Source organism: Electrophorus electricus, chromosome 6, assembly GCF_013358815.1.
Source record: "Electrophorus electricus isolate fEleEle1 chromosome 6, fEleEle1.pri, whole genome shotgun sequence".
NCBI lineage: Eukaryota > Metazoa > Chordata > Actinopteri > Gymnotiformes > Gymnotidae > Electrophorus > Electrophorus electricus.
In genome coordinates, this window is record NC_049540.1 from 10,515,523 (window position 1) to 10,542,722 (window position 27,200).

The following is a 27,200-nucleotide window of genomic DNA, read 5'->3' on the forward strand; positions in this document are numbered from 1 at the left end:
TAAGTATAATAATACTTGAACGGCAATCCTCTCAGAATAAGTGTATATGCTAATATATAACGTTACTTATGCCTATTCATCAGCAGTAGGACTCTAGAAATGATCGTGAGCAAAAGGACTTGAATAAAGTTTTTTGAGCTTTCTGTTACACGCAGGCGCAAATCGTTGTCTTAGGCGGAAGTCGTTTCTAGTGGACGAGGGAAATAGCGTTAGCTAGGTAAAAACGCAAGAAATATCTTAACGGTCCACGCTTTTCATTCCCTACCAGAGTTTAATTACTTTGCATCAGATTTAAAGTACGCAAGTGGAGCGGTAAAACCTTCGCCTATAACGATGCCGAAGAATAAAGGTAAGACAAAAACAATGACTAATGTCTTCGATCGTTAACGTGTGTTGTATTGGGTGTCTGGGTGAACTACCCGGCCTTTACGGGCAATGCGGCAACGTGACCCGACGAAAGCGCCCCTTTACCACGGCGCTGAAGTCCAATCTGCCAGCCTGTCCTCGTTTGCTTGAGGCATTTTATGCCAATTTGGAACAGGTCTGAGTATATTGTGGAGATACTGATTGTGTCTTTTTACTCTTAGATGGCAGTTTAATCTTCTCTATTAACTGCGAATAACACAAAACCTAACGTTAGCATGCTGTGGCTAACTTGTGGGAAAGCGCTAATGTTAGGCCCCCGTGTAGAGACTTGCGTAACTAGCTGGGGTAGTTTTATTAAGCTTTGCCTATTCCAAGTCGAGGATTAATTGCACTTTGGCAGGGTTGCTTGGGCTTCACACCATGTTACTGACTCCATGATACCATTTTGGGCCATTTCCGTCATCCAGCAAGACTTGTATTTATGCCTTCTTGGGAATGTCTTTTGGGGTTTTATTTTTTGTTGTTGTTTTGTTTAAACCCCCCTCCCCCCTTTATGCCAAACGGTCCTGGTACGATGCCGTGTAATTGTGAAAAAGCAATTTTGCAATTATTAATAATGCAAATATAACCAGTCAACACCCGCTAGCTTCCCACCATAATGCGATCATTGTTGAATTCAATGCACTGAATCAAAGACCTGAATGAGTGTTCTATTTTTTAATATTAATAGATATTACTACCTAATGAAAACACTGCATGTCAACTTTTTGGGCAAAGACTAAGCAAGACTAAGTAATGTACAGAAAGAGTAGCGTTACATAAAAAGGCTACAGATACAAACGGCTCCGTAAAATCAGTCAGATGTGGTGTACTTTAAAAAATTTATTTTCTTTCTTCTACTTTTACTTGGTTGAGGGAAAAAAGATGCATTGCATGCAATAATATGGCCAGTTTACGAAACAGCTTTTCTCCCTTCAAGCAAAATGACGTCCCTGTGCTGTAAATGGGATCGCTTTAATGTCAAGGAAAGTGGAGTTTATTGTACTTTAAAAAAAATAAATTTAAATTACCTTTAGCAAGTTTTGTCAAACTTGTGCAGTCCTGTAAACATTTCATTAACGAATGCAATAGCTAGAATAATTCATGCTTGAATTGTTCGGTTTTTGCAAACCAAAAAAAAGCATGAAAAAATTCCATGTCTTGAAATCAGTTTATGCTTTAATAAAACATCTTGTTTGTCATCACTTCTAGTTAAATCCTTCTTTTAGCTGCAGTTCTGTTGTTCTTTCTGTCTGCAAGAGTGAAAACCGACGGTAATTCTAATGCATATTTCTGTGTCAAGTGTTTTACATTGTTGTTGTTTTATCTATACCTCTGAGCCCTTCAACAGGAAATAAATGCTCTTAAGGAACTAAAACTTTCTGATGTTATCATCATAAGGTCCGCTTGGCTAGGGCAACTACCCACCAGGAAATGTAGCCCACATAAAGGTTCAGACATTATGCAAACGTGTTCGTCCCGGATTCACCCTGCACTCTTTCTGTGTTTGTGTAGGTAAGGGAGGGAAGAATCGGAGGCGTGGGAAGAATGAAAATGAGTCTGAAAAGAGAGAACTGGTGTTTAAGGAGGATGGCCAGGGTGAGTTACCAAGGCAACAAACATGTATATCACCTAGCCTTGGATGTCAAGCTGTGTTTTGAAGTGTTTTGTCCACACGGGCTGGTGTGTGATCCCTCAGTAAACCTGACATGTTCAAACGCACACACTCGCACATCAGCTCTGAAGGATACAGTATGAAAGAAATTCACTGAAAGCATTCAGTAGATAGGGCGTTAATGATGCTTTTAATACTCAGTCATCACTTTGTTAGCGTTGGACATTACCTTGCATAGCCTTGAGGGTACCATTTCTTATATATTTATATTTTTAAACTGCACAGACCTCACTGAGCTCTAATAAATTATAATTTTTTTTTTTATTCTAGATCAGCGGCTGAGCTTCACAGTGGTGCTGTAGTCATGGGTACTTTGTCTTTGTTCTAGAATATGCCCAGGTGATTAAGATGCTCGGCAATGGGAGGCTGGAGGCTATGTGCTTTGATGGGATGAAGAGGCTCTGTCACATCAGAGGAAAACTCCGGAAAAAGGTACACTGCTGATCACCTCTCATGTCCACAGACGGAAGCCACTGAAGGGACAGTTCAACCGAGTAGTGCTAATGGAGCCTGCACTCAGTGACTGCTAATGTTGGCTGTTAGCATTGTTTGGTCAACCCCTTTACCTCAGTAAACCATGATCTGTTGTTTACCATGATGTGTAAGCACATCTTCAAACATGAAATGCTAAGTGGTGGTGATGACAAAGAAGAGAATTGAGTCAGGCCTTCCCACCCATGTACAAGTTGCTAGCAGATGAACATCTGGAGGGTTCCATGCTGTTTCCATCACACCATGTAACTGTCTGTCTCCTCCTGTAGGTCTGGATTAACACATCTGACATCATCCTGGTGGGACTGAGGGATTACCAGGTGGGTCTCAAAGTTGGATAGGAAACCCATGTGTTGTGGACTAATTTAGATAATCCAGACACACACTCTCTCACTCTCTGTCAGGACAACAAAGCTGATGTCATTCTGAAATACAATGCCGATGAGGCCAGGAGTCTGAAGGCCTATGGAGAGCTTCCAGAGCATGGTGAGCATCATCACTGTAACTACAGCAGATGGTGTGCTGTTACTGTTACTTAGTGTCTCTGTTTAAAACCCCTTTCAGCTTTTTAATGTTTGAGAGTCACTTTGATTAAGAACTATTGTCCGAGTCACACCCAGCAAAAGCATCACCCATCTGACATTCTTTCTCCATCTCTCTTCTATATTTCTCTCGCTCACGCATCACTTTGCTCCTTCCTGTAGCTAAAATCAATGAGACGGACACGTTTGGACCTGGTGACGACGATGAGATTCAGTTTGATGACATAGGAGATGATGACGAGGACATTGATGATGTAAGTTTATTGTTGGATGTGTTACCGTGCGAACTGCGTCATGATGACGATGGTCTTGGTTATTGTTTTCGTGTCCTTTACAGTAGATGTGAAAAAGCTTTGCACTTGGAAGAGGTGATCTTTGTATCTTGAAGTTAAAATTTGTTGTGTGGAAAAAACACTTTAATTGCTTAACCCCTTTTTTAAAAAATGCTGTTAGGATCTTTTCAAGCTGTCATTTCTGGCACCCAGTATCATTCATGTGCTGATATTCTGAGCAATCCATTCAGTATCATCTCACTCCTGTCTGTGTGAGACTTGTTAGTTGTGTAAATCTGAGCTTTGTGGTGCTGTATACACCCGACGAGTCTCAGAAAGACCAGCCAGCCCAGGTTGAACTGCCTTACTGGTTCATCTTTAAGGCTCTGCAGGAGTTCAGCGCTCATGTCTTTACAATCTCTGGTAGCTTCTTGAGTCAGTGTATCTGCCATCTCTCATGTGAGCTCTGTGTAATATTTCTCTTTCACAGATCTGAGTCTGGACTGAGGAATGCTGGTGGCCTGTTGTGTTTATACTAAGAGAATCTATATTGGACTCTTCTGAATGGGACAGACTCCATTGCGCTATCCCCACTAAATAATTAGATGGAGTCTTCTCCCATCCTCCACCCATGAAACGCCCGACTCACTACAAGACTGCTCCTTCCACCAGTCTAACAGATGAAATAATCAGTATCTCATACAGGGACAGACATTTCAGACTGCATATTTTTGTTATAGTTTTAATGTATTTATATTTTATTTCACCATATGCGGTGGAATTTAAGGTTCAAAGTACAGAAAACCAGAATTTACAATAAAAGTCTAAACCCATTGTAATGTATGGCTTGAAGGGGGTTTTCTTTTCCAGTACATGGATATTGCAGTGATTGCACTCTTTTACCAGTAGACGGAGCAATATGAACAGCAACCCAAACAGCCACACAGAGGAAAGGGCCTGTTCCAACTGCTCTGTCTTGATCCAGTTCTCCCGTTTCTTTTTTGTCTTCGCGGGGCTCTAATAAAAGCTTCTGTCATGTTTTTACGCCGTTCTGGGTTTCTCCTTGTATTATTATTTTATTTTATTTTTTTTAGCAGTAAAAGGTGCATGAGCTCGGTTTGCTCTCTCTTTGCCCTCATTCAGTTTGTGAAATGGCTTTCTCTGTCCTTCCTCTCCCTGGAAGCCGCTCGTTCTGGATTGAGCTGGAGGTGACTGCCCAGCCAGACGTGTTTAACTTGGGCCTTGGCCAGTTGCTGTGGGCAATGTCACAGCTGCAGGTGACCCCCACTGCCCTCATCCTGTCCTCCATGTTATTTGCTATATGTACTGTGAGAGCTTCAGCATCTCGACTCGCTGACATTTCGTGCACTTGAAGTGCCTGAAGGATGGAGGATACATGAGAGAATCAGGAATTTCGCGCCCCCCCCCCTCCCCCCCTTAGTTAGCATCAAAAGTTAGAAAAGTTTAATCTTGTAACCCGCTGCTATGCCTGATAATTAGCAGTGGAGAATTTATGTGAATGTTTATGCCTGTCTGTAATCTACACTGTTTGAGGGATAGGTGAATTAGGTGAACGTTTTTGTTCTATGTATATTTATTCTACCCTCCAATACCCTCACCCTCCGACTTTTCTTGCACTCTGGTTTACTATTGTTCACCGCATTCTCTCACTCTCCCTTTCCTAAAATTATACTTCGTGTTTACAGTGGTGAATTTTGCTCTTGCAATTGGTGTTCCTGGAAGAAGTTCAAAATCAAATTACACGCAGCAATTAAGACGAATTTAAAAGGAAGCAAATTAGATTGCATTTGAAGGCATATATGCCTCTAATTACGCTGGCTTTTATCGGGAGGTTGATATATCGTTATTAAATAACCTGACTGCGACGTCGTACGAGTTTAATGGATCCGAGTAGATTTTACTTTACAGTCGAATCCAGCGTATCACGTGAGCACAGGTTAGACCAGCTTGCAGATTCGGTGGGTTTATTGATTTAGAGATGAAGACAAGCACTTACTCGGTAGCACAATTCCATCAGCGCACACTGTAAGGTGGGAGTGCTTCGGAGGGACGATCCGAAATGCACGCAGGTTGGTCTTGCTTTAGAAGAGCAGGTGCAGCTGTTTACGCTGCTGCTCTGCAACACCCGTGTTCGGCCCGGGGCTGCGGCAGCCCGTGCCTATAATACACGAGGGACAGATACAGTCTCAAATCACATCTGCGGCATTTGATTGTGTGTATTCTTATCTCGCTAATCGCTGTTGCTATCACGGGCCCCGGGGGAAAACATTATGGAAATAATCGAAGTATTATATTAGTTCTCCACGTGGACTTCATGGTAATATATCCACGACGCTGTAAATTGTTATTTGACGAACTTTTGGTCAACAGTACTCGCCGCTTGACCTGCGTAGTCTGATCACGGTATGTCATCAGTGGATACAGTAAATGCCGTACTTGACGTTTCTGAACTAGCATCTCATGGTCTCGACGGCCTATACATCCTTTAGTACACCGTATCCTTTCGTCATCGGGTCTAGCCTCGGCAACGCCAGCCAACCAAAGGACGCAGCATATTTTGCTGAGACGCAGGAAAGAGGATATGCTCTCGGCAGCGCAGCGCCACAGGCTGTCCTGCGGTACCCGAACAACCTGGTGATGCTCTTTCTGCCGGCTTAAATCTTTCGGAAGGGCTTCGCTGCGGCTCTCGCGTTGACATTGCGTCTTCAGGGAACTGGACGGACACTTGCCGGTGACCACGAAGATGGCGGAAAACGCGGGTAACACCGAGGACAGCGCATTGACAGGTGGGGAGCGATTATTGAAATGCTGTGTAGTTGTTCTGGTGTATACATGCGCCCGTACCCCGTTGCCTTTTGCGCTTTTTATTGCAGAAAATAGGGTATCGCACAATAGGACGTGGGCTAAATATTGGTGCGTAGTCTAGCACGGAGACCTGATTCACTCCATGCAGACTAGGAGGATCAGGAACAATGAAAACCTCACTGTTATTGTGTTTGGTTGGCTGTCATTGAGTTTCACTCCGTCACGGTGCGAAAAGAGACAGTTAAGCAGTATGTATTAATTATGCCTGCTTTTCCATTCGTGCTGAAGATTATTTAATAACTGAAAATCCCTGCCTTCCACTGCAGTTGATGTTTTATGTGATATATTTTTATTTGTTTGCTATAAGGAATTGTCGTTGTGGATTTTTTTTTTTCTTCTGTGTATGTTTGTAAGGTTTTGAGAAAACAGTGACCAGACTATGAAGACTGGAGTATAACGAGATTAGAGGAGTCCAGTCTGAGATCTGTGCACTTGTGAAATTGATGGCAAGAACTGCATCCAGCTCACAGGGCAGACATCAGAGCCTTGTGCGTGTTTTATGGGGGATGAGACATAGAAAGAGAGAGATTGTGTGTGTGTGTGTGTGTGTGAGAGAGAGCAAGAGAGAGAGACTAAGCTCTGTAACAGCCATTTGCTGGATTGAGCTCTTTCAGTAAGGCTGTAGAATCATCGTGATTCTGTGCTCTTCCCACCCATTTGACTGAGTCCTCTGACTTGCTCAACACTGCTACAGGGTGTGGTCCCCAAACTCAAAAAAAGACACAAAGAGACACAGCAACCCCTGTTAGCCTGAGCTCATTAAACCCTGTTTGTTCTACGAGACTGTACAGAAGAATGGGTTAACAGCTTTAGCTACTTATGCTGGACTTGTGCTGGACTTGAGTTGTTTCAAGTTTCAATACACAGATTTTCCAATTTAGACAGGTATCCAATTTAGCCAAAAGTCTAGTCTGCAAGCCTGCCTAGAGAGACTTTGCTGTTTGCGTCTCCCTATAATGAGTGGTATTGATTTTTTCCTCGGCTGGAATTCATCAGGAATTAACTCCCAATATCTTTGTCTTCTGTTTTAACAAGATCATGGCCCTTCCCTTCCACCACTTCTTGACTATTATTGCATCATTCAGAATCAAATAATTGAATGGCTGTTGGAAAAGATGCTTATATCTCATTGGCAAATTCAATTTGTGCTGTAGTTTTGTGAATAGTTCTTTCTGTATAGGACAGAACATTAATATTCGGAGCAATACACAAGACAAGCCATTTCGCACCATTGATGTCTGCTCATTAATTGGTTGCCTTGACCAGGTCTTCAGCAGGACTTCAGTGGATTAAGCCTCTTGTTCTGCCTGGCTGCTTTCTCTTGCCTTCCTGTTCTTAGCCAATCATTTCAATTAGGGATAATAAAAAAATTACCTACAATTGTCAGTCGCCCTGCTGTTGTGTCATTGTAGATACAGATGTGAGTCCTATGCACACACACTGGTGTGCTGCATTGTCTGCTGTTCTGTTTTCTTCTGCATTTATCAGGGCATACTGTGTAAAGCATCTATTACTGTTCTACTCTTTTCTGTTCTGCTTCTCATCGGAAGATTCTAGAATCACTGCTATGGTGACTGTGATGCGCTGGCCCAGTACCAGGATGCTGCTGGACGTATGAATTGTGCCAGTCAAAGTCTTGTAGCTCTTGTGACCTTCACAGGGCCTCCAGAGAGAGGGGTCATTCCAGACTCCAGAGCCCAGTCATGGAGGTTACTGTTTTGTCTGTATGTCTGTGTCTCCGCCTGTTTTTCTGTGTGTGTAAGTACTGCTGTTAGCATCTGTGCATTCTCAGCACTGTTAAGTAATCAGCTGCTAATTGGACGTGTTGTTAAATGTGGAATAACAGCTTCAAACCACTTGAGGAGGGTCCTGTTAACAGTAATCACTGTAATGATCATTGTAATGATAATGTAATGTATTTGAAAGACTGTGTGAACGCATACATGTTTGGGAAGGCGGGAGGAATTGCAGCCATCTGCATGATTGTTTTTTTGTTTGCGTGTGTGGGGGATAGTGGCTGTTGTATCTTTTCATGTTTGTCGGGGATAGTGCCCGTTGGACGTGTGTGTGTGTGTGTGTGTGTGTGTGAGTGATGAAATGGCAGGCTGTGGGATTTGGATGCATGTGATGCAGAAATAACAGCGTTGGATTATAGCTCTAGTCCAGAGGAAGTGAAGCACTGTTTCAAATGCACGGTGTTTCTACCCCATGGCTGTCCTGGATCCTGCCTTTACTCGTCCAGAACGCAGCGCTGCAGTGATCTCGCACATCCCCCCCTCCCTACACCCATACACGCCTGCAGCTCTGCTTCAGTGGTGGCCAAAATACTTCGTTAGAATAGAAAAGTTTTATACATTTGTATAGGTATTTATGAACATTTTTGTGTATTGTTTCGGTGCTCTTGTACTTTCAGGTAAAGAACATTCAGACTCTATCACAGTCGTCCGTTATTGCGGGTTTTTTAAATCTGGAAGGGCAAAGATTTTTTGTATGCACGCATTTCGGTGTGTACTTTTCCAAATGCTGAGGATGCAAGGATATAAGGATGAAATACACTATTTTTTCTGTCACAGTTAAAATGATGGCTTCTTCGCCTGCTTCTGAAAAGAAACATCGGAGTAATGGCAGTGCCGCCCCTGCTCACCAGGCAGCCAATCACAGCAGCTCTGTTGCTGGTAAACAGAGTAAGCTCCTCCCCTACTGTGTGCATTGAGCGATGATGTGTACTGACATACAGAAATGTAAGTGAGACTGGGATGGGAAAAACTCCAAGGCAACTAATGGGTAATTTCTAAATGTAAATTAATTGACAATTGGATGAAAAATGCAAGGCTGCTCTACCTCTATATGTCATGCGTATTTTTAGCTTCAATTCTTTAGCTGAAATAACTATGTCTAGGTCTATATAAACACTTTGAACTTCCTCAGTGTATGAAGGGTGCTATAAATAATCTTACCGTGCCTTGCCTATATAAAATAACAATGTCTTCGCTCCCACTCTCTCTCTCTTGCTCTCTCATTCTCTCTCTCTCTCTCTCTCTCTTGCTCTCTCATTCTCTCTCTCTCTCTCTCTCTCTCTCTCTTGCTCTCTCATTCTCTCTCTCTCTCTCTCTCTCTCTCTCTGTCTTACTCTTACTCCCTCTTTCACTTGCTCTCCACCTTCGTCGATAGCTGAGTCCTTGACCCCACCGGCTGTTACAGAGAAGAAACCCCAGACCAATGGGCAAGCTTCGCCAGTTCGACCTCCCGCCATCAGCAACAACAGCCAGGCAGGTAAACAATGTAAGTCCCACCTTCTCTGGTCTGCCATGTCATCCACCACTGCGCTGTCACACCCTGTTTTCCAACCGTTACACCCGGTATCTCCCAAACCTTCGGCCGATGTGTTCCCCCAGGCCTGGAGGGCTTTCTGAAAACGGACGACAGGATGCGGCTGGCAAAGGAGAGGCGAGAGGAGAGAGAGAGGAGTCTGGGTAAGTGGGTCAGGCCTTGCCATCCTCTTCACTGTCGAGTCTTGTGGATCGAGGGGGATATGATGCACTCGACGACCCGACCAAGGGGTTTGGCACGTGTGTACAACAAGCTCTGTTTGAGCCTTAATGATGACCTTGGAGCTTGATGGCAGTTGACTGTAATAAACACACAGTCCCCTCCCTCCTCTATCTCTGACATAAAAGAGATTCGGAGCCAGTGTGGAGTACAATTTCAATGTTCAGTAACAAAACCGTTTGTTTTGCTATTCTTATATTGTCTCAGTATTCCAGCTAAGTAGGTCTATGTTTCATTACTTGATCATTTGGATTTTGTGAGGCTGATGTTGTCTTAACTTGAAGGGTTCAGGTTATGGTATTAAGGAGTTTCAAATGCAGGATGTTTAAGGAACTTGCTTTGACAAGTAGGTCAAGAATGCTTTGTGCAGTGGCAGTGAGAAGCTACCCAATTCTACCCTAGATGCTTTTGTTTAGTGTCCCTCCCTCTCTCTCGTTCTCTCCCTGCCTCTCTCTCGTTCTCTCCCTCCCTCTCTCTCGTTCTCTCCCTGCCTCTCTCTCGTTCTCTCCCTGCCTCTCTCTCGTTCTCTCCCTCCCTCTCTCTCGTTCTCTCCCTCCTTCCCATCAGCGGCAAGGGAGCAGGCTATTCGAGAGAAGGAGCGGCGTGCGCAGCTGCAGTACGAGCGCACGGTGGAGGAGAGGTGGAAGCGCTTAGAGGAGCAGAGGCTGAAGGAGGAGCAGCGCAGGGCCGCTGTGGAGGAGAAGAGGAGACAGCAGCTAGAGGAGGAAAAGGTCAGGGCACAGAGGTCATAGGTCAGGCCTGTGGAAGTAAGTGGCAGGAGGTGGATTTTTGTATCTGAGTACTTTCATGCATACTGCAAAACTGAGGTTGGGTCAAGTGCGCTCTCTCTCTCTCTCTCTCCCCCTCTCCCCCCTCTCATTAAGTTAATCAAATCCACCAAGGTCTTAAATCACATCCTCTCATTCTCTCCCTGCAGTATCTGGTGGAGTCACATTACATGGACCTCACTAAGGGTGAAATTAAGAATTTGTTAGCAAAAACACATTGTTAGGTGCACTTGAAGATGTATTTGAAAAGAAATTTTGAGATAAGCGATATAATGAAAGTGACAAGTCTGGCTGGGTTTCCATAGAAATTGGTTTTGTTAACAGTGTGCCCCTCGTCTGATGCTAGACAGCTTAGTCTTACACAATACAGAATAACACACATTCTTTAACAGACAACAGTAAACAACTGTACCTGAAAAAGTGCTGTTTGAAATAACGTTTTCAGGAATAATTTCAAAGATGCAGCAGTCATCTACAAACCTTTGATGACACACACACACACACACACACACACATATATGACATGCCAGTTACCATGCAGCTATCATATGCTGTTTCCCCAGTCCCCAGAGACTTTCATCCGACAGGCTAATGTCATCATAGAAATATTTGGCATTTCCTCTCCTCTGTCCTAATCCTGGGAGACTGGTCTCACCCACATCACCCAAAGAAAAGCCAGAAGCTTTTTTTAGGTTGTGATGATTTTTTTTTTTTTTTTATCGATCAACACACAATGCCGAAAGCTACCATGGAGACGCCCCACTGGACTGGGTCTTGAAACTGATTGTCCATGGGCAGAGTTATGGGATATGACATCATCAGGATGACATAAATCATGGCCAATTAAAGTGTCATCTAGAGAGTGGATTTTGCAACAAAGTACAACTGATGGTCTCCATGCAGTCCTCTCCAGCCTGGTTTTACAGGCGTCACTCAGCGTCTGGCTAGAGAGTGACGGGCTGGAGGTCAGTTAAAGTGCTGATCTTAAATGTGCTTTGCTGCTGCAGTGAACATTCAGCACACATAGCTGAGAGAGAGGGAGTGACAGAGTCACACAGACAGACAGACAAACAGACGGTTCAGGGAAGGAGGAAGACTATGAGATGTTAGGTGACCCCAGGAGAGATCTGACTGTGTGTGTGTGTGTGTGTGTGTGTGTGTGTGTGTGTGTGTGTGTGTGTGTGTGTGTGTGAAAGAGAGAGAGAGCGATATGCTGGAACATGGAGGAGAGTGTCATGGTGTTAGTCGACAGATGGAACTAGAACAATTTTCAAAAAAAGCATGTCACACATATTTACGTCCATACGCACACAGGCACGCACGTACACACATAGACATGCTCACGCGCACACACACTGCTGCATTAGCCTTCTTCTCCTAACCTGAAGAAAGGTTAGCCTGTGCTCTGGAAAACTGATTTGCTACTGGGAGGACAGAAAAATGAAGAGGGACAGACAGGCTGGAGTAAGAGAGTCAACTGAGAAGCAAAGACGGCTTTAATGAATTGGCCTGAGTAGTGAGTGATGGCTGTCCGTGTGCTGGTAGGAGCGACTGGAGGCCCTGATGAGAAGGTCTTTGGAGCGCAGTCTGCAGCTGGAGAACAGGAGCAAGCGTTGGATATGGGGAGGGAACGGATCCGGACATGGTGAGTACCAGTGCTCCCGGGAAGGGGGAGAGAGGGGGAGGAAAGCAACAGACATCTTTTTGGCGAGTGACTCGCTGAGCGGTTCAGCAGTCTGCGCGTCATTATAGAATCAATATTTTGCTGTGAAGAGTCAGAGAAGGGATAGCCATATTGGGAAGCCTGTGCTCTTTAGCTGGGAGCTTCATGGGTGTGGCCTCCACTGGCCAGCGAATCCTTGAGGAGGCCATGAACTGAGTGCTGATGGATCTCACTTTCACAGTTTAGTGGTGTGTTTTTTTCAGTAGGTCCACAAATAAAGATTGAGATGATGGTACATAAAAAGGCTCGCTGTTATTTCATATTTATATTTGCTCAAGTCTTGATCAAATTGCACTGCTTGTGAGGTTTCAGTTTCCTCATCTGTGACTTCACCTGGGTCCTGAAAAACATCTTGGCTTTTCACTGATAGTTAACCTTTACAGTGCTGTGAGTTTGTGTGTGTGTGTTGGTCTCTTCCAGCCTGGCTTTATAATTCCCATCCAGTTTAAATGTTATCTAAAATTGTGTGTGTGATATATACATAACAGTGCTGCTGTATCACTCTGTTTGTGTGTGTGTGTGTGTGTGTGTGTGTGTGTGTGTGTGTGTGTGTGTGTGTGTGTGTGTGTGTGTGTGTGTGTGTGTGTGCGTGCATGCGACAGGACAGTGGAGCTCAGAATGAATCAGCATGGTACATCTGTTACATCCGTTATTCAACCATGAGCATTAATAATTTGAGGTTGGGGATTAATTATGGATCTGGGGATATGCTACTCTGTGCTGGAATGGCTCTGAGGCCTCTTTGCACAGATTGCATTTTGGGTCCTCTCTGGTATCTGGTATCACACATATTTTTATCATTTACCCAAGTGTGTAAATAGGTCATTATATTTGCTGCTGGTCATCTCAAGAAATGTACACTGGAAGCTTGACTTGGAGAACTGCCTCACATCCTTTCTGTAGTGAGCCTTCTCTTTGGTTACACTCCAACACCAGCCACCTATGGTTTGTCCCAGGAGGGCACTTACCATTGAACTGTCCTCAACATTCAACCCAGGCAGCATCCAGGCCTCCATGCTCTCCTGTTTCAGAAGTAAGCACATTGCAGCTTCCTAGCATTGGTAGATTTTTGCCTGACCCAGAGATCAGACCCTCAGAAGTGCCTTAGCCACTGCACTAGTACACCAGAGAAGATCCAAGGTGTAGACTGCGTAAATCAGCCTCTGGGACAACAGCGTGTCTGTGACGCTGACAGAGAACGCATGCACTGAGAGACACAGCCAAGTGTAAGGGATCATATACATGAATATATGCAAGACGTGTGAGCTGGACACTCCCAAGTCCAAATGGGAGAAATTATTATTATTTAAAATGAAGTGCACAAAGTTTCCAGAGAAACAGGCCATCTTGGATAGAGGTCCTTCATCAACTGTGCAAGCAGCTTGATATTTGATGAATGAGTGTAAATTTTGGATGTGTGTGTATGAGACTTCATCCTTCTTTCTTGCTCACTGAGCTCAGGTGTGCAAAAAATACTTTGGGGTATGTTTCAAAAGTGTGTTTCTGTGTGTGTGTGTGTGTGCTTGCTCGGATACAAACACAAACACACACACACACATACACACACACACACACACACACACACACAGACGGAGGAACCAGCCCATCCATAATGCTCTGCTCTCTCTGCTCTGCTCTGGCCCTGCCCCTGTTGCCCAGGTGACTGGGAGAATGCCCCCCCTCTCTCTGCTGCCTCTGTTTCCCCCTATGACCTCGCCGCCCCCTCTCCTGCTGCCAGCGAATCAGGCAACGGTATGAACCCCAGCCGCCCTCTTTTCCCCCACCCCCTGCCTCTTCTCCCCTATTGACTGACATACTGTTCCTCCAATGGCATGCCAATACTCCCAAACAGCCTTGTCTTTCATTGTCCCGTGGCAAATGTATCATTTCACATACTATAGAGGAATTAAGTAATTGTAGTTTGTGAGGGCTGTTTTGTGTTCTGACTACATTTGGACCTCAATAATTAATTGCTAATTTTTTTCATCAATAATCCAGGTGTTTTGCTATGGCAACTGAAGAGGCTCAAAAAGAGTTGCTCTCTAGGACACTCAATAAATATTAGTGTATGCTGGTTGTTAGTTTGTGCCAGATGTTAGTGTGTTTTAGGGGGGGATTAGTGTATACTGATGGTTAACATGGGATTTAATTTTAGATGCATGTGCTGTGAATCTGAAGAGAATCAACATTACTTTTTAATATAGTAAAAATCTAATAATTTTATTTGATTGTAAAACTGCTCATGTTAGAAAAGCTGGGCCAGATGGGTAGATGTCAAGTGAATCAATTTTGGTCTTTATATCTAGAGCTCTGCTGAGCGGAGTGCGTCCCACCAGTACCTTGAATAGGTGAAGCAGCAGGTGTGAAATCACAAATTGCATCTTTGGGCCACGGAGATGCTGAGATCAGTGAGATGCTATGAACAGTGAAACTGAGAGCAGTGTTTCATTGCTAGGAGTGAGACCTGGGAGCAGTGAGACTCTGGGGGCAGTGAGACTCTGGGAGCAGTGAGACTCTGGGGGCAGTGAGACTCTGGGAGCAGTCAGGCTGTTTAAGGCTGTGAGATCAGTGAGTCTCTGGAAGCGATGACACTCGGTAAGACTGTAAGATAAGTGAGACTCTGGGATCAATGAGACTGTGAGTTCAGTGAAACTCTGCAAACTGAGACTGAAATCAGTGAGACTTTGGGAACAATGACAGTCTGGGAGCAGTGAGACTGAGATCAGTGAGACTCAGGAAGCAGTGAGACAGAAATTAGTAGACTCAGGTAGCAGTGAGACTGGGAGCAGGCTGTTGGGAGGTAATAAGGTGAGCTCTGTGTGTCTGGCTGAGCTGCTTTCCAGGGGAAACAGTCAGGCTGCAAACATGCTTGTGTGTGTGTGTGTGTGTGTGTGTGTGTGTGTGTGTGTGTGTGTGTGTGTGTGTGTGTGTGTGTGTGTGTGTGTGTGTGTGTGTGTGTGTGTCTGTGTCTGTGTCTGTGTCTGTGTGTGTGTGTGTGTGTGTGTGTGTGTTCTCCTGCATGGGCCCTGTGTGTAGCTCAAACCAAATATTTGTGAAAGCATGCCATTATGTGTCTATGTGTGTACTGTGTGTGCTTACCCTAGTGTTTGGTGGTGGTGTGTTACATGTGCAATTGCAGACCAAATTTTTGATGGGTACTTTAATTTATATGGCCTAAGATGGTTTTTTTCCCCCTAAATTCTAAAATGTTTCTGTACCAGAGGTTTGTTTTTGTGAGAGTTTGCAATTAATGTGAGTCACTTTCTCATTTTGACACAGTCATTCACACCCATACGACATGTTCTCACACTGTATCCAGAGTGCGTCACTATCTCTGCGTCTTGGGTGTGTTTTACACGGAGAGGATGGTGTCACTGATATCCACTGCTTCCATTGTTCTGCCGAATTTCCTGAACTGTGCTTTCCTCCTATTCCCCCTCATCATCTCGTATTTCATTTGTCCTGCTCACCGTCCCTTTATTGTCCCTGTCTCTGTCCATTCCTCCATCAACTCTCTCAGTTAGTCCAGCATCGTCACTGAACTGCTGTGGGGAACTTGCAGCTCTGCCATCTCTCTGCGCACGTGCACACACACACACACACACACACACACACACACACACACACACACACACACACACACTCACACTCACACACACACACACACACACTCACACACACACACACACACACACACACTCACACACACACACACACACTCACACACACACACACACACACACACACTCACACACACACTCACACACACACACACTCACACACACACACACACACTCACACACTCACACACACACACACACACACACACACTCACTCACACACACACACACACACACACACACACTCCACACACACACACACACTCACTCACACACACACACACACACACACACACACTCACACACACACACACACACACACACACACACACACACACACACACACACACACTCACACACACACACTCACACACACACACTCCTGCTGCAACAGTGCTGCCGACCTGTGTGTGCCCTGCCCACACTGCACAGCTAACACAGACACATACACATGTATATACACACACACACGTCACATACATAAGCACTCAATCGACATGCACACGGGCCAGGCTGTTTGTGCATACAATATAACCTTCAGCTACACAGTACACACACAGACATACTGGTATCTTACTCCTTCAGTAGGTTGGGCTGACCCCATAATTTTAATCTTGCAGATGTATGTGATTCATGTATTTGTTTGCACGCTGTCCTAGGTATGCTCACAAGCAGTGTCTTTGTGTGTGCGTGTGCAGTTGATGAGTACTGCAGATTTATTGTTTGTCTGTGATCTTTCTCAAGCATTATTGTCTCAGAATTACTCTCAAGATGACAGGTAGAGCTTCAGCATACCTCAAATAACCTCAAAACAAACTTTTGCCACTGACCTCTAACCTAGAAGTATCTCACCTCTCTTCCTGTTCAGTTACCTCCAGTCCCCACAGGTCGCCGTACCGAGGGTCACCCAGCCGTCGCCGAGGCAACGCTGCGTTCACTGAAGAGCTTGGCAGAGGATCCAACACAGCTCCCAGCACCCCAAAGGTCAGGAGGGATCAGGGCTACAGCAGCCTGTTGAGTTTGGCTGAACTGAACTGGATTGATTTGAACAATCACACCGAAGTTTGCATAAAATTTTATTTAATCAGTTCCAGATTAATCGGAAAATGTGCTTGACCCACATAACTTCTACAACTACAAGAGTTTTCTCACACGTGTGTGTGTGTGTGTGTGTGTGTGTGTGTGTGTGTGTGTTTTTCTGCACAGAGGGGGAGTTTGCGCAGGGAAAGGGGCATGATCTCTCCGGCTACAGGGTCGCCTGTGAGGCGACCTGATGATGTCATCCATCGCTCCACCTCCCCTGCCACACCAAAGTAGGTCACAGACATGCTAACACACACCTTCACAGACACAACCACACTGAGCGTGATACGGGCAGGGTAAGGAACACCCCCGTTTTAAAAGCTTTTATCCAGATCTGCACAGACAGGGCGATATATCTCCCTCAGACAGAGTCTATGATGCTCTAGGAGAGATGGAGGTGTGCTCTGTACCTCCCATGTGAGGTTGAGCAAACCCAGCCCATCAGGGGTCAACATCGGCAGCTCTCGTAGACACCAGACATCTGATCACTTCGGGCCCAATCCTCATGCAGGTCTAATAGTCTTGAAGCTTAGGTTTCTGAAATAATACTCTTACATTTACATTGTGCGTTTACTGCATTTAGATGCTTTGTCAAAATAAGTATTAGCTCTATATCAGACAATAAGTGCAGCAAACAATACCAAACAAAACATCCTAGAATTTCATTTACTCAACAGTAGTATGAATTTCATTGGTGCAAGATCAATGGTTATGTAAATATTCCACAAATAGATAAGTTTTCGTTTGAAGACTACAAGGGACTCTTGTGTGGACAGCCAGTGGATGTTCATTCCATAGAGAATAGTCTCTATGCTTGTCTTCCATGAGACTTGAAGTATGGTGTTTCAGTCTGAGCCGTACTTGAGGTTCAATGTACAGTTCGGCCTTTGACCACTGACCTCATGTATCGAGGGGCTGGTCCACTTTTGGCTTTGTAGACGAGCATCAGGGTTTTAAATCTGATGTATGCAGTTACTGGAAGTCAATGAAGGGAAAGCAGCAGTGGATTGATGTGTAAACTTCAGAAGATTGAAGACTAGTCATGTTGCTGCTTTCTGGATCAATAGTAGAAATCTGATGGCCTGTAGAGGAATGTCAGCAAATAGCGAGTGACAGGAGATTGCACAAGCGCGGGGGTAGCTTCCTGTGAGAGAAAGGGCCGAATCCTTCACATGTTACAAAGGAGAAATCTGGGTCAAGTTTGAAACATGAGTTGAGAATGACAATTGGTGGTCCAAAGTTATGCCCAGGCTACATGCAGCGTGAGATGGTGATACAAGGGCGTTCCCGTAAGAAACAATATGGTCATGGTAAGGGTTGGGAGTCCATAGGATGTACAGAAGCTCGGTTTTGCTGGTTTGTCCATGAAGTAAAATCAGTCAAGTGTGCTGGAATCCTGAGTGTCAGAAGGTGGGAAAGAAAGAATTACTTGGGTGTCGTCAGAACAGCAGTGGTAGGAGAAGTCATGAGGTGATATTATATCACCAAGAGAGTGAGTTTACAAAGAGAAGAGAAGATATGAGACTCTTACTCTCAGTACCTGGCGTATTAGGCAGATACTGCAGTTTGTGTTCTCACACTTAATCCAACCCAGTTTAAAAGCAGCATGTTTGGATACTTTGTTGGCCTTAACTTTGTTTACAGTTATGTCCTTTCTGTCAGTGTACAATCCTGTCCAGGAACTCTAAAACAGTTTGATCCAGGCATCTTAGTCAAGCCACGAGAGAGCAGGATTGTTTGCCTTAACTGTTGTATGTTTGTCTGTATGTGTCTGTAGGCTGACCCCTAAGAGGCGCAATCAGTCTCCTGTCACTGTCCGTCAGTATCCAGTATCTCCTCTGAGACATAGGCCTGCCACACCCAACGCAGACAGCAACAAGGGCCCAGACGACAAGGTCACCAATGACAAACAAACCACAAAAGTCAGAGGTCAAAATCCTGGAGATAAAAAGCACCTCCAAGATGAGGAAGCTTTGAAAAAGAGCCCCGATACAGCGACCCCAGGCATAGCTGGGAAAATGGAGTCACCCGTTCAGAAGGCCTCCAGCCCAGGGACTCCGGAGAAGGGGTCCAACTCTACAGCTGCAGCGGCCCCAGGGCAGAGGGGCCCTGCCATGGGCAACCAGGAGGAGCAGAGCCTGAAAGCAGGAAGCACACAGAAGCACAACACAAACAGCCTGACCACAAACAAAAGCACAGGTGACTGACACAGCTGATCCCATCTCAGTAACAGTGTTCTTTGGAACTGATGTAGTCTTTTACCCACATAAATATCTGAAATTTAAAATTCAGCTATTGAGAATTTATCTTAAGCATATAGAATATTATCTGTATTACAATTACTGAATTATGTTTATGAATATTCAACCCCAAAAAAGTATTCTTGGGTTGAATATTCATAAATATAATAAACCACAGTGTTCTACCTAAGTACTGTAATGTTCAGCTTGAATGAGGTAGTGTCTATCCAGACACTGGTGTTGTCATTTAGTTTTCATGCAAAAGTAACACATTTGTAATTATTCTTGGTAGATGTTTGATGCTGTGTGGACTGTGACACAACTGGATCTAAACTTATCAAACATAATCGCAGCATGAATAAAAATTGTCAGATTGGTTACAGAAATTGAAGTTAGGCTTTGTTTGCATGTTTGTTTGCAAAATCGTTGCATTTGTAGATCACATGCATATGCATCTGTACTTTAATAATGTGGACTTGTGTGTTTTTGTTATTTTTTTCCTCTGTTTCCCTTTTTACAGATCAGTCGCCTGCTACCCCGGCAGAGAAGGCTGTTACCAGGATGACAGATGCAGAGGAGGTGTCTCGTCTGCTAGTGGAGAGACGGCATCTGGCTCATGTCCAGAAGCAGCAAGAAGAGCAGGAGAGGTGTGTGTGTGTGTGTGTGTGTGTGTGTGTGTGTGTGTGTGTGTGTGTGTGTGTGTGTGTGTGTGTGTGTGTGTGTGTGTGTGTGTGTGTGTGTGTGTGTGTGTGTGTGTGTGTGTGTATTTGCATGCATGTTATGAGGATATGTAGTCTGCTTGTATAGTGTTTTGTTTCGGTATTTATTTGTACATATCTTGAATTTGAAAGGGGATGTACATAAATGGTCATTATATTTTGTGTGTGTCAGGATAAAAGCAGAGTTAAGAAAGAGGCAGGTGGACATGCAAGCTCGTGAGGAACAGGAGACCCGGCGTGAGGAAGATGAGCTCAGGGCCAGGAAGAGGGAGGAAGAGGAGCTGGAGAGAGAGGTTAATATGAGCTCAGAATGGACACTGTCTCTGTTTTATTAGTGCTTACAGCAGGAGCCCAGTGAGTCCTCACATAGAATAGAATGTTCTGGACCCAACCACTCAGCTCTGGACCCTATCAATTAGAACAGTAGCTAACAAGAGTAACTAGAATATTATACATATACAGTATGAATGTACATTGGTGTATGTGCATTGCTTAATCTGTGTGTTTGTTTGTGTGCGCACGCGTGTGTACATGCGTAGGCAGTGGTAGCTCAGTGGTTAAGGTACGTGAGTTGTAATTGGAAGGTTGCTGGTTCAAGCCCCACCACTGCCAAGTTGCCACTGCTGGGCCCCTGAGCAAGACCCTTAACCCTTAGTTGCCCAAGTTGTCATAATTGTAAGTCACTTTGGATAAAAGCGACAGCTAAAGGCCATAAATGCACATGCGTGTGTGTATAATCAGAGAGAGGTTGTGGAGCGTCAGCGGCAGGACAGGGAGCTCATGAAGCAGCAGGAAGAGGAGGAAAGACAGCAGAGGAAAAAGGTTTTATACCACTTTACAAACAGCTGGACACCATCACTGCTTCACATCAACACTTTCTAAACAGCATCTTTACCCCATCACTGCTTCACATCAACACTATACAAACAGCTGGACACCATCACTGCTTCACATCAACACTATACAAACAGCTGGACACCATCACTGCTTCACATCAACACTATACAAACAGCTGGACACCATCACTGCTTCACATCAACACTTTCTAAACAGCATCTTTACCCCATCACTGCTTCACATCAACACTATACAAACAGCTGGACACCATCACTGCTTCACATCAACAATTTACAAACAGCTGGACACCATCACTGCTTCACATCAACAATTTACAAACAGCTGGACACCATCACTGCTTCACATCAACACTATACAAACAGCTGGACACCATCACTGCTTCACATCAACACTATACAAACAGCTGGACACCATCACTGCTTCACATCAACAATTTACAAACAGCTGGACACCATCACTGCTTCACACCAACACTTTCTAAACAGCATCTTTACCCCATCACTGCTTCACATCAACACTATACAAACAGCTGGACACCATAACTGTTTCACATCAACAATTTACAAACAGCTGGACACCATCACTACTTCGCATCAACACTTTAAAAACAGCTGGACACCATCACTGCTTCACATCAACACTTTACAAACAGCATCTTTACACCATCACTGATTCACATCAACACTTTACAAACAGCTGGACACCATCACTGCTTCGCATCAACACTTTAAAAACAGCTGGACACCATCACTGATTCACATCAACACTTTACAAACAGCATCTTTACACCATCACCACTTTGCAGCATCATGTCATAAACATCTTTACACCTGCATCACTTTACCAACACCGCTGTTATGCCACTACATCAGTATGTTATATAATCTATAATTTGTAAACCTAAACTTTATACTGTGACCTCTTTGTAAACCTCACCTTTACATCATCACCCCTTAACAGTCAATGTAAATTGCAACACAGGCAGGCTAAAGCAGTGTGTGGATCTGTTTGCAGAGAATTGAAGAGATCATGAAGAGGACGAGGAAGAACGAAGGGGAGTTGAAGGTACTTGTCATGAAACTGTAAAATGTGCAAAATTAAAGTTTTTTTTTTCTAAAGTCTCTTAGAAGCATCAAGTGCCCAGATAGCAAACAAGGCAAACTTGGGAGACTTGAAGCTGCGATTATGGGATAAAGTGGTAAAGATACATTTTGCTCAGCCAGGTGCTTTTATAACTGCTGCCTGGAACTCGATCATTTCATTATTCATGTACCTCACAACATGTGGCTGACGTTATAAAGTGCGTGTACACACACACACACACACACACACACACACACACACACACACACACACACACACACACACACACACACACACACACACACACACACACACACTTTTTACACTCACCTTCACCACAGGCCTACACCACTGCAGTGTTTGTGCACCTCGTGCCGCTTGTATGGCTTGTTAAAGCCCACAGAGAGGAGCAGATGTAGTGGGAGTCTGGAGGAGAGGACTTAAATAGACCAGGTTTGCGTCAAAGGAGGAAACTAGAGCAGAAAGGAATGACAAAGGCTGAAGTAGCATAATAACCTCCATATTTCCGCAGAGAGAGGACAGCCAGGAGCCTCAGTCACCCTCCCCCCTCTCCCCTCCAGGTACGTCTGCCCCACTCTCACTTTCTCGCTATGTCGCTCTCATTTAAAAAAATAAAATAAAAAAAAAAAGCATTGTGGCCAGTGTGTCTGTTATGGTCTGTTATAATTCTGTATGATCGTGCGTTTAGATACATCTCGATGAGCGGGACGAGCACTGCTTGAAATCCGCTAGAACAGGCCTCCTGACTGACACCACACCCTGTCTATAAATTGAGGAAGAAGGCAGTGATTAGCCTGACTTTATGGGATTAGCCGGACTTTATGGGATTAGCCGGACTTTATGGGACTTTATGTGATTAGCCTGACTTTATGGGACTTTATGTGATTAGCCTGACTTTATGGGATTAGCCTGACTTTATAGGATTTTATGGGATTAGCCTGACTTTATAGGACTTTATGGGATTAGCCTGACTTTATGGGATTAGCCTCACTTTATGGGACTTTATGGGATTAGCCTGACTTTATGGGATTAGCCTGACTTTATAGGACTTTATGGGATTAGCCTGACTTTATAGGACTTTATGGGATTAGCCTGACTTTATAGGACTTTATGGGATTAGCCTGACTTTATGGGATTAGCCTGACTTTATGGGACAGCGGGTTTTTCTCTTGCCTCTCTTGGCTCTTCTTTTTCTGAAGCTGCCTACCTATGCAGCTACTGCAGTAACAGATCTGGTTTACTAGATAAGACATTAAAAATGCACGTCTGCGACCTCTAGTGGCTGCTGTGTGTACTTGCAGCATGTCAGTCGGACGCCGTGCTTTACTCCTGTGCCAACGTTTGCAGGTTTCCAGTAGCTCGTCACTGGAAGGGATTGCAATCCTTCTGTGCTGATATTTTTGTGGTTTAAACCTAGGCACCAGGTGTGGCTGTGATTAATGTAATATTTAGCAGTAATTTTGTGCATTTGCAGGTGAAATCCAGGTGGACTCCAAGCCGGCCAATGAGGTGAAGGCTCCACCTTCTGGTGCCCCGGTGGGGTCTGCCCCAGGTAGCCAGGCTCCTCTCATTGGTGCCCAGGTGCGCTCCAACCCAAGCAGCCAGGCTCCACCCACTGTTGCCCAGGCACGCCCCACCCCAGGCAGCCAGGCTCCACCCACTGGTGCCCAGGCAGGCTCCGCCACAGACAGCTGGGCGAAGCCACCTGGCACACCTAGCAGGCAAGGCAGCGCAGAAAAACGAGTGGAGAGATTTGTTGGGAGCGAGAGTATGCATGCACCTGCGCAGGTTCTGCCAAGGAGTCCCTCCCCAAACGGACAGGCCCGCAGTGCAAAGGCTCTGGATCAGAAGGGCAACAGAGAGCATGAGAAGCCTCAGAGCAACTCCACTCCAAGAGACGAGGTGAGAAGGGATGAGAGCTCCCCAGCGAAGGGGCGGCCGAGCCAGCCGAAGGCCTCGGCTGAAACCAGTGTTCAGAAACCCGAAAATATCCAGCCTCCAACCCGGAACAGAGAGCGTGCAGTTGCCCAAGAAAAGGCCCGCGCCCTGGTACTCGTGCCGCGCCCTCAACTGCATGCCAACAGCATAAGCCCAGCAGTCACCCAGGAGCAGAAAGGGGAGGCTCAGGTGAAGAACCTTGCGTCTGAGAAGGCCACAATCCTGCACGAATCATGGGCACTCCTGCAGAAGAGTGCTGCAAAGATGTCCGACAGTCCCCAGGTGAATGGCCAAGGTCACCAGATGAAATCCCAGATCTGCACTGCACAGGTGAAGGCTCAGGCCACTCCACAGCCTAATGGACAGGCACCTTTACCGGTGATGTCAAAGGGGGTGGTGAAAGAGAGAAGCCCTGCCTCCCACCCCCCACTTGCTGTGTCACGGACCCCGCCTCCTCTCATTACCCTAGAGCCTCTAGAGGGAAGGCAGGGAGCAAGGGAGAAGAAGTCAGCTGATGAGGTGCAATCAATGGAGATCAGGTGAGTCCGCAGGGCGGCCGCGTTCCAAATCAATTTCCAGTTCTCTGTTAGGGACTGTCATGTCTTTTTAAGGGTAAACTCTTCTTTGGCTAAATTAAAAGGAGAATCATATTCTTTCTGCATCAATGTAGATTGCTGATACAGAGTGCAGAGAGTAAATACTGAGTGTAGTGTTGATAATGAGTTGACCTCCAGTCTGACAGTCTGACCCTTGCCTCCCCTCACGTCCCATTAGCCCTGTGTCTAAGGAGGAGCTCATCTCCATCCCGCAGTTTTCGCCGGTTGCAGACGTGCGGCCAAACAGCATGAGTAAGACGCGGGCATTGGAGGACCTGCTGGATCTGACTGGGCAGGTGGCCTACCCCAAACTCCCACCCAGCACTGCCCTGGGAGACTGCAACAAGAACCTGATCGAGGGCATGTGCAGCCCGGGCTCGGAAACCAAGGTCATCGCCAACAACCCCCCAGCCTCCAGCAAACTCAACATTCAGTAGAATGGAATGGGAGGTGATTTATAGTTACATACACACACACGTGCATACACACACAGACTGGAAGAAATAGTAATACAATTTATACAAAAACATAAATACTTCAGAATCATGTCCATAATAACAATGCGTTTTTACATGTTGAAGACGTGTGTGTTTGTGTGTTTGTGTGTGTGTGTGTGTGTGTGTGTGTGTGTGTGTGTGTGTGTGTGTGTGTGTGACTCGGACAGATTAAGTGAATGGCAGATCAGCAAGGCTGTGGATAAAGTGGGCGATGAGGAGCAGAACAGTTCTCCATGGGAGATGTTTACTGACTGCTAGAGAATGGACCTTCAATGTGGGGTGACCACCTTCACTGAACGCTTTGCCTGTATGTCTAGTGTTCTGTATACTGCAGCTGCAGGAGTGGCAGCGCAGTGTTATGGACTCAAGTATTATAGTGATGAATGTGTTGTTTCTATATCCTCATGGAGTGCAGACATTAGTGTGAGCTGTTTATTAGACCTGGGTAAGTATGTGTGTGGGGGGGGGGATGTGTGTGGGTGTGTATGTATGCAGGATACTGTATATGTTTGTACCTGACCAAAGCGAAGTGCTAATGAAGGAGGTGGAAAAACTGTTTGGAGCTATATGTTCTTTAAACCATGTGCTTTCACTGTTTTCTAATGGTGAAAGACTCCAACTGTGAGTCAGGTTAGGATATAAACAACAGGCAGTGGTTGTACCTCTCACCTTTAAAGAACAGAAACTCCAGTCTAAAGAGGTGTGTGCCACCAACCCCACTAGCTCAGCTAGCTGTAACCTTCGTTCCCATCATATTAGATTTTAACCCCTGAACAGTGGAAGGACACTGTTCTAAGTCTGCTCTAGTGTAGCTGAATTGTATTTCATGCTAAAACGATAAAGACCTTTGCATTGCGTTGCATTTTACAAAGTCTCAGATGTTTGCCAGTAGCTGCTTTTGTTCCTGGTGAGGACTGAGTACTGTAGAGAATCTTCCCTGTTAGCTCTGCATTGTATGTAGTAAGTGATTTAGGTTCACATGGAGTAACTGAGACTGCAACTAGAACATCTGCTCTGTATCATGATACTGGAAGCTAGTCAACCACAACTGCTACAAACTAGGTGGGGTAATTTTAAGATCACTGTCGGTGTGAAGTTCTGTAGGGTCCTGGAGGAAAAATGTGCCTGCTCTTATGGCCTTCTGCTAATATGGGGAACGGGACCTCTGACACCTTTTTCAGCTTTAATTTGGTAGGACAGGGGGACAGTTCTGTGGTCAGGACACAGTCCCTTCCAGCTGCTTACTGTTGTGCTTTGACTGAATCAGACTTGCTGCTGTCAGCTGCTATTGGTGTGACTGTTGCAGATATTGCAGATATGTGCAAGAAGATGAGTGTCAGTGATCACTCTTCTGTTCCTGTTCTGAATGTATCAGGATGTGGGGATTCACCAAAAAGTGTTTACTTGAAATGTTATGAACAACCAGGGATGTTCCACATCAGAACAAAAGAGGGGTGAAACCTAGTTTCTTATCTTTATGTGAATAAAACAGCATATTGCAGTAAATTCAACATGTAATTTCTTTAGAAAATGTGCATGGGTCCTCTTTGGCATGACTGCTGTGCTACAGTTATACTAATAATAAAACACATGAACCCTCCCTTAACCGCTCTTTTATTCTATGTTCTTTGGTCAATATTTGTTTTTTGTTTTTGTTTTTGTTGTTGTTGTTGTTGTTGTTTTTGGACGCTTGAACCATGAACCCTATGTCTAACAGTCTAACATTCAATGACCTGCACCCATTCATTAGTGCAATGAAGTACAAAAAAAGTTTACAAAAATATAATTTTGTTTTTGTTAACCTGCATTAAACCATTTTGCCAAAAATCTGTACTCTTACAGTTTGATGACATTTTTGGTATTGCTACATGCACATTAAAAAACCTCCAACTGTTAATTTCTCCATTCACCAAGTTCCACCCAGCTCTTGAATATAAATGAAGTATTTCCCGGCATGAAGATGGCCTTTTTGGATGTTTCAGTGAAGCTTTGAAATTCTTATTTACTGCCATCTATTATAAACCTACAGACTCTCATTACTGTTTGCAGTACAATTCTTCACATACCAAGGCCTGTAAAAACTCCATCCCTTAGTCACAGCTACTTAGACTTAAACACATTTGCGGTGAGAATCTAGACTTCCACCAAAAAAGCATGGAAATGTGTGAATATGTTCAAAACTGTGGGTTTCCCGAGGAGGTTGTAGATGATGT

The 27,200-nt window shown here is 44.8% G+C and overlaps 2 protein-coding genes across 6 annotated transcripts; both read left to right on the plus strand.

Moving 5' to 3' along the window:
* Positions 1 to 155: 155 nt before the first annotated feature.
* On the plus strand, positions 156 to 4,434 carry eif1axa (eukaryotic translation initiation factor 1A X-linked a). The gene is made up of 7 exons (XM_026998461.2): positions 156 to 349; positions 1,921 to 2,004; positions 2,409 to 2,512; positions 2,842 to 2,892; positions 2,977 to 3,058; positions 3,277 to 3,368; positions 3,877 to 4,434. The coding sequence occupies exons 1-7, from the start codon at positions 334 to 336 to the stop codon at positions 3,880 to 3,882; spliced, it is 435 nt and encodes a 144-aa protein (XP_026854262.1). The 5' UTR covers positions 156 to 333; the 3' UTR covers positions 3,883 to 4,434.
* Positions 4,435 to 5,468: 1,034 nt separating this feature from the next.
* Positions 5,469 to 26,593, plus strand: map7d2a (MAP7 domain containing 2a). 5 transcript variants are annotated; one of them, XM_035526728.1, is made up of 18 exons: positions 5,469 to 6,193; positions 8,846 to 8,956; positions 9,444 to 9,545; positions 9,668 to 9,745; positions 10,389 to 10,552; positions 12,155 to 12,254; positions 13,992 to 14,084; positions 16,821 to 16,936; positions 17,159 to 17,265; positions 18,813 to 19,234; positions 19,796 to 19,922; positions 20,167 to 20,287; positions 20,736 to 20,816; positions 21,867 to 21,917; positions 22,468 to 22,516; positions 23,431 to 24,433; positions 24,669 to 24,940; positions 25,155 to 26,593. In XM_035526728.1, exons 1-17 carry the CDS (start codon positions 6,151 to 6,153, stop codon positions 24,925 to 24,927), a joined length of 3,027 nt encoding a protein of 1,008 aa, XP_035382621.1. In that variant the 5' UTR covers positions 5,469 to 6,150; the 3' UTR covers positions 24,928 to 24,940; positions 25,155 to 26,593. The 5 variants fall into 5 exon arrangements, with proteins under 5 accessions (XP_035382621.1, XP_026854206.2, XP_026854205.2 ...); XM_026998405.2 differs by having other exon boundaries at positions 8,846 to 8,947; positions 9,444 to 9,554; XM_026998404.2 differs by having other exon boundaries at positions 5,470 to 6,193; positions 9,444 to 9,554.
* Positions 26,594 to 27,200: the final 607 nt, after the last annotated feature.

What these genes read in the sequence shown, in the direction of transcription:
- map7d2a (XM_026998404.2), top strand. Translation starts at nt 6,151, where the DNA reads ATGGCGGAAAACGCGGGTAACACCGAGGACAGCGCATTGACAG. An exon ending in AGGGAACGGATCCGGACATG is followed by an intron (nt 12,255 to 13,991) that starts GTGAGTACCAGT and finishes CCTGTTGCCCAG; the next exon opens with GTGACTGGGAGAATGCCCCC. An exon ending in AAAGACAGCAGAGGAAAAAG is followed by an intron (nt 20,817 to 21,866) that starts GTTTTATACCAC and finishes ATCTGTTTGCAG; the next exon opens with AGAATTGAAGAGATCATGAA.
- eif1axa (XM_026998461.2), top strand. An exon ending in GTTTAAGGAGGATGGCCAGG is followed by an intron (nt 2,005 to 2,408) that starts GTGAGTTACCAA and finishes TCTTTGTTCTAG; the next exon opens with AATATGCCCAGGTGATTAAG. An exon ending in TGGGACTGAGGGATTACCAG is followed by an intron (nt 2,893 to 2,976) that starts GTGGGTCTCAAA and finishes ACTCTCTGTCAG; the next exon opens with GACAACAAAGCTGATGTCAT.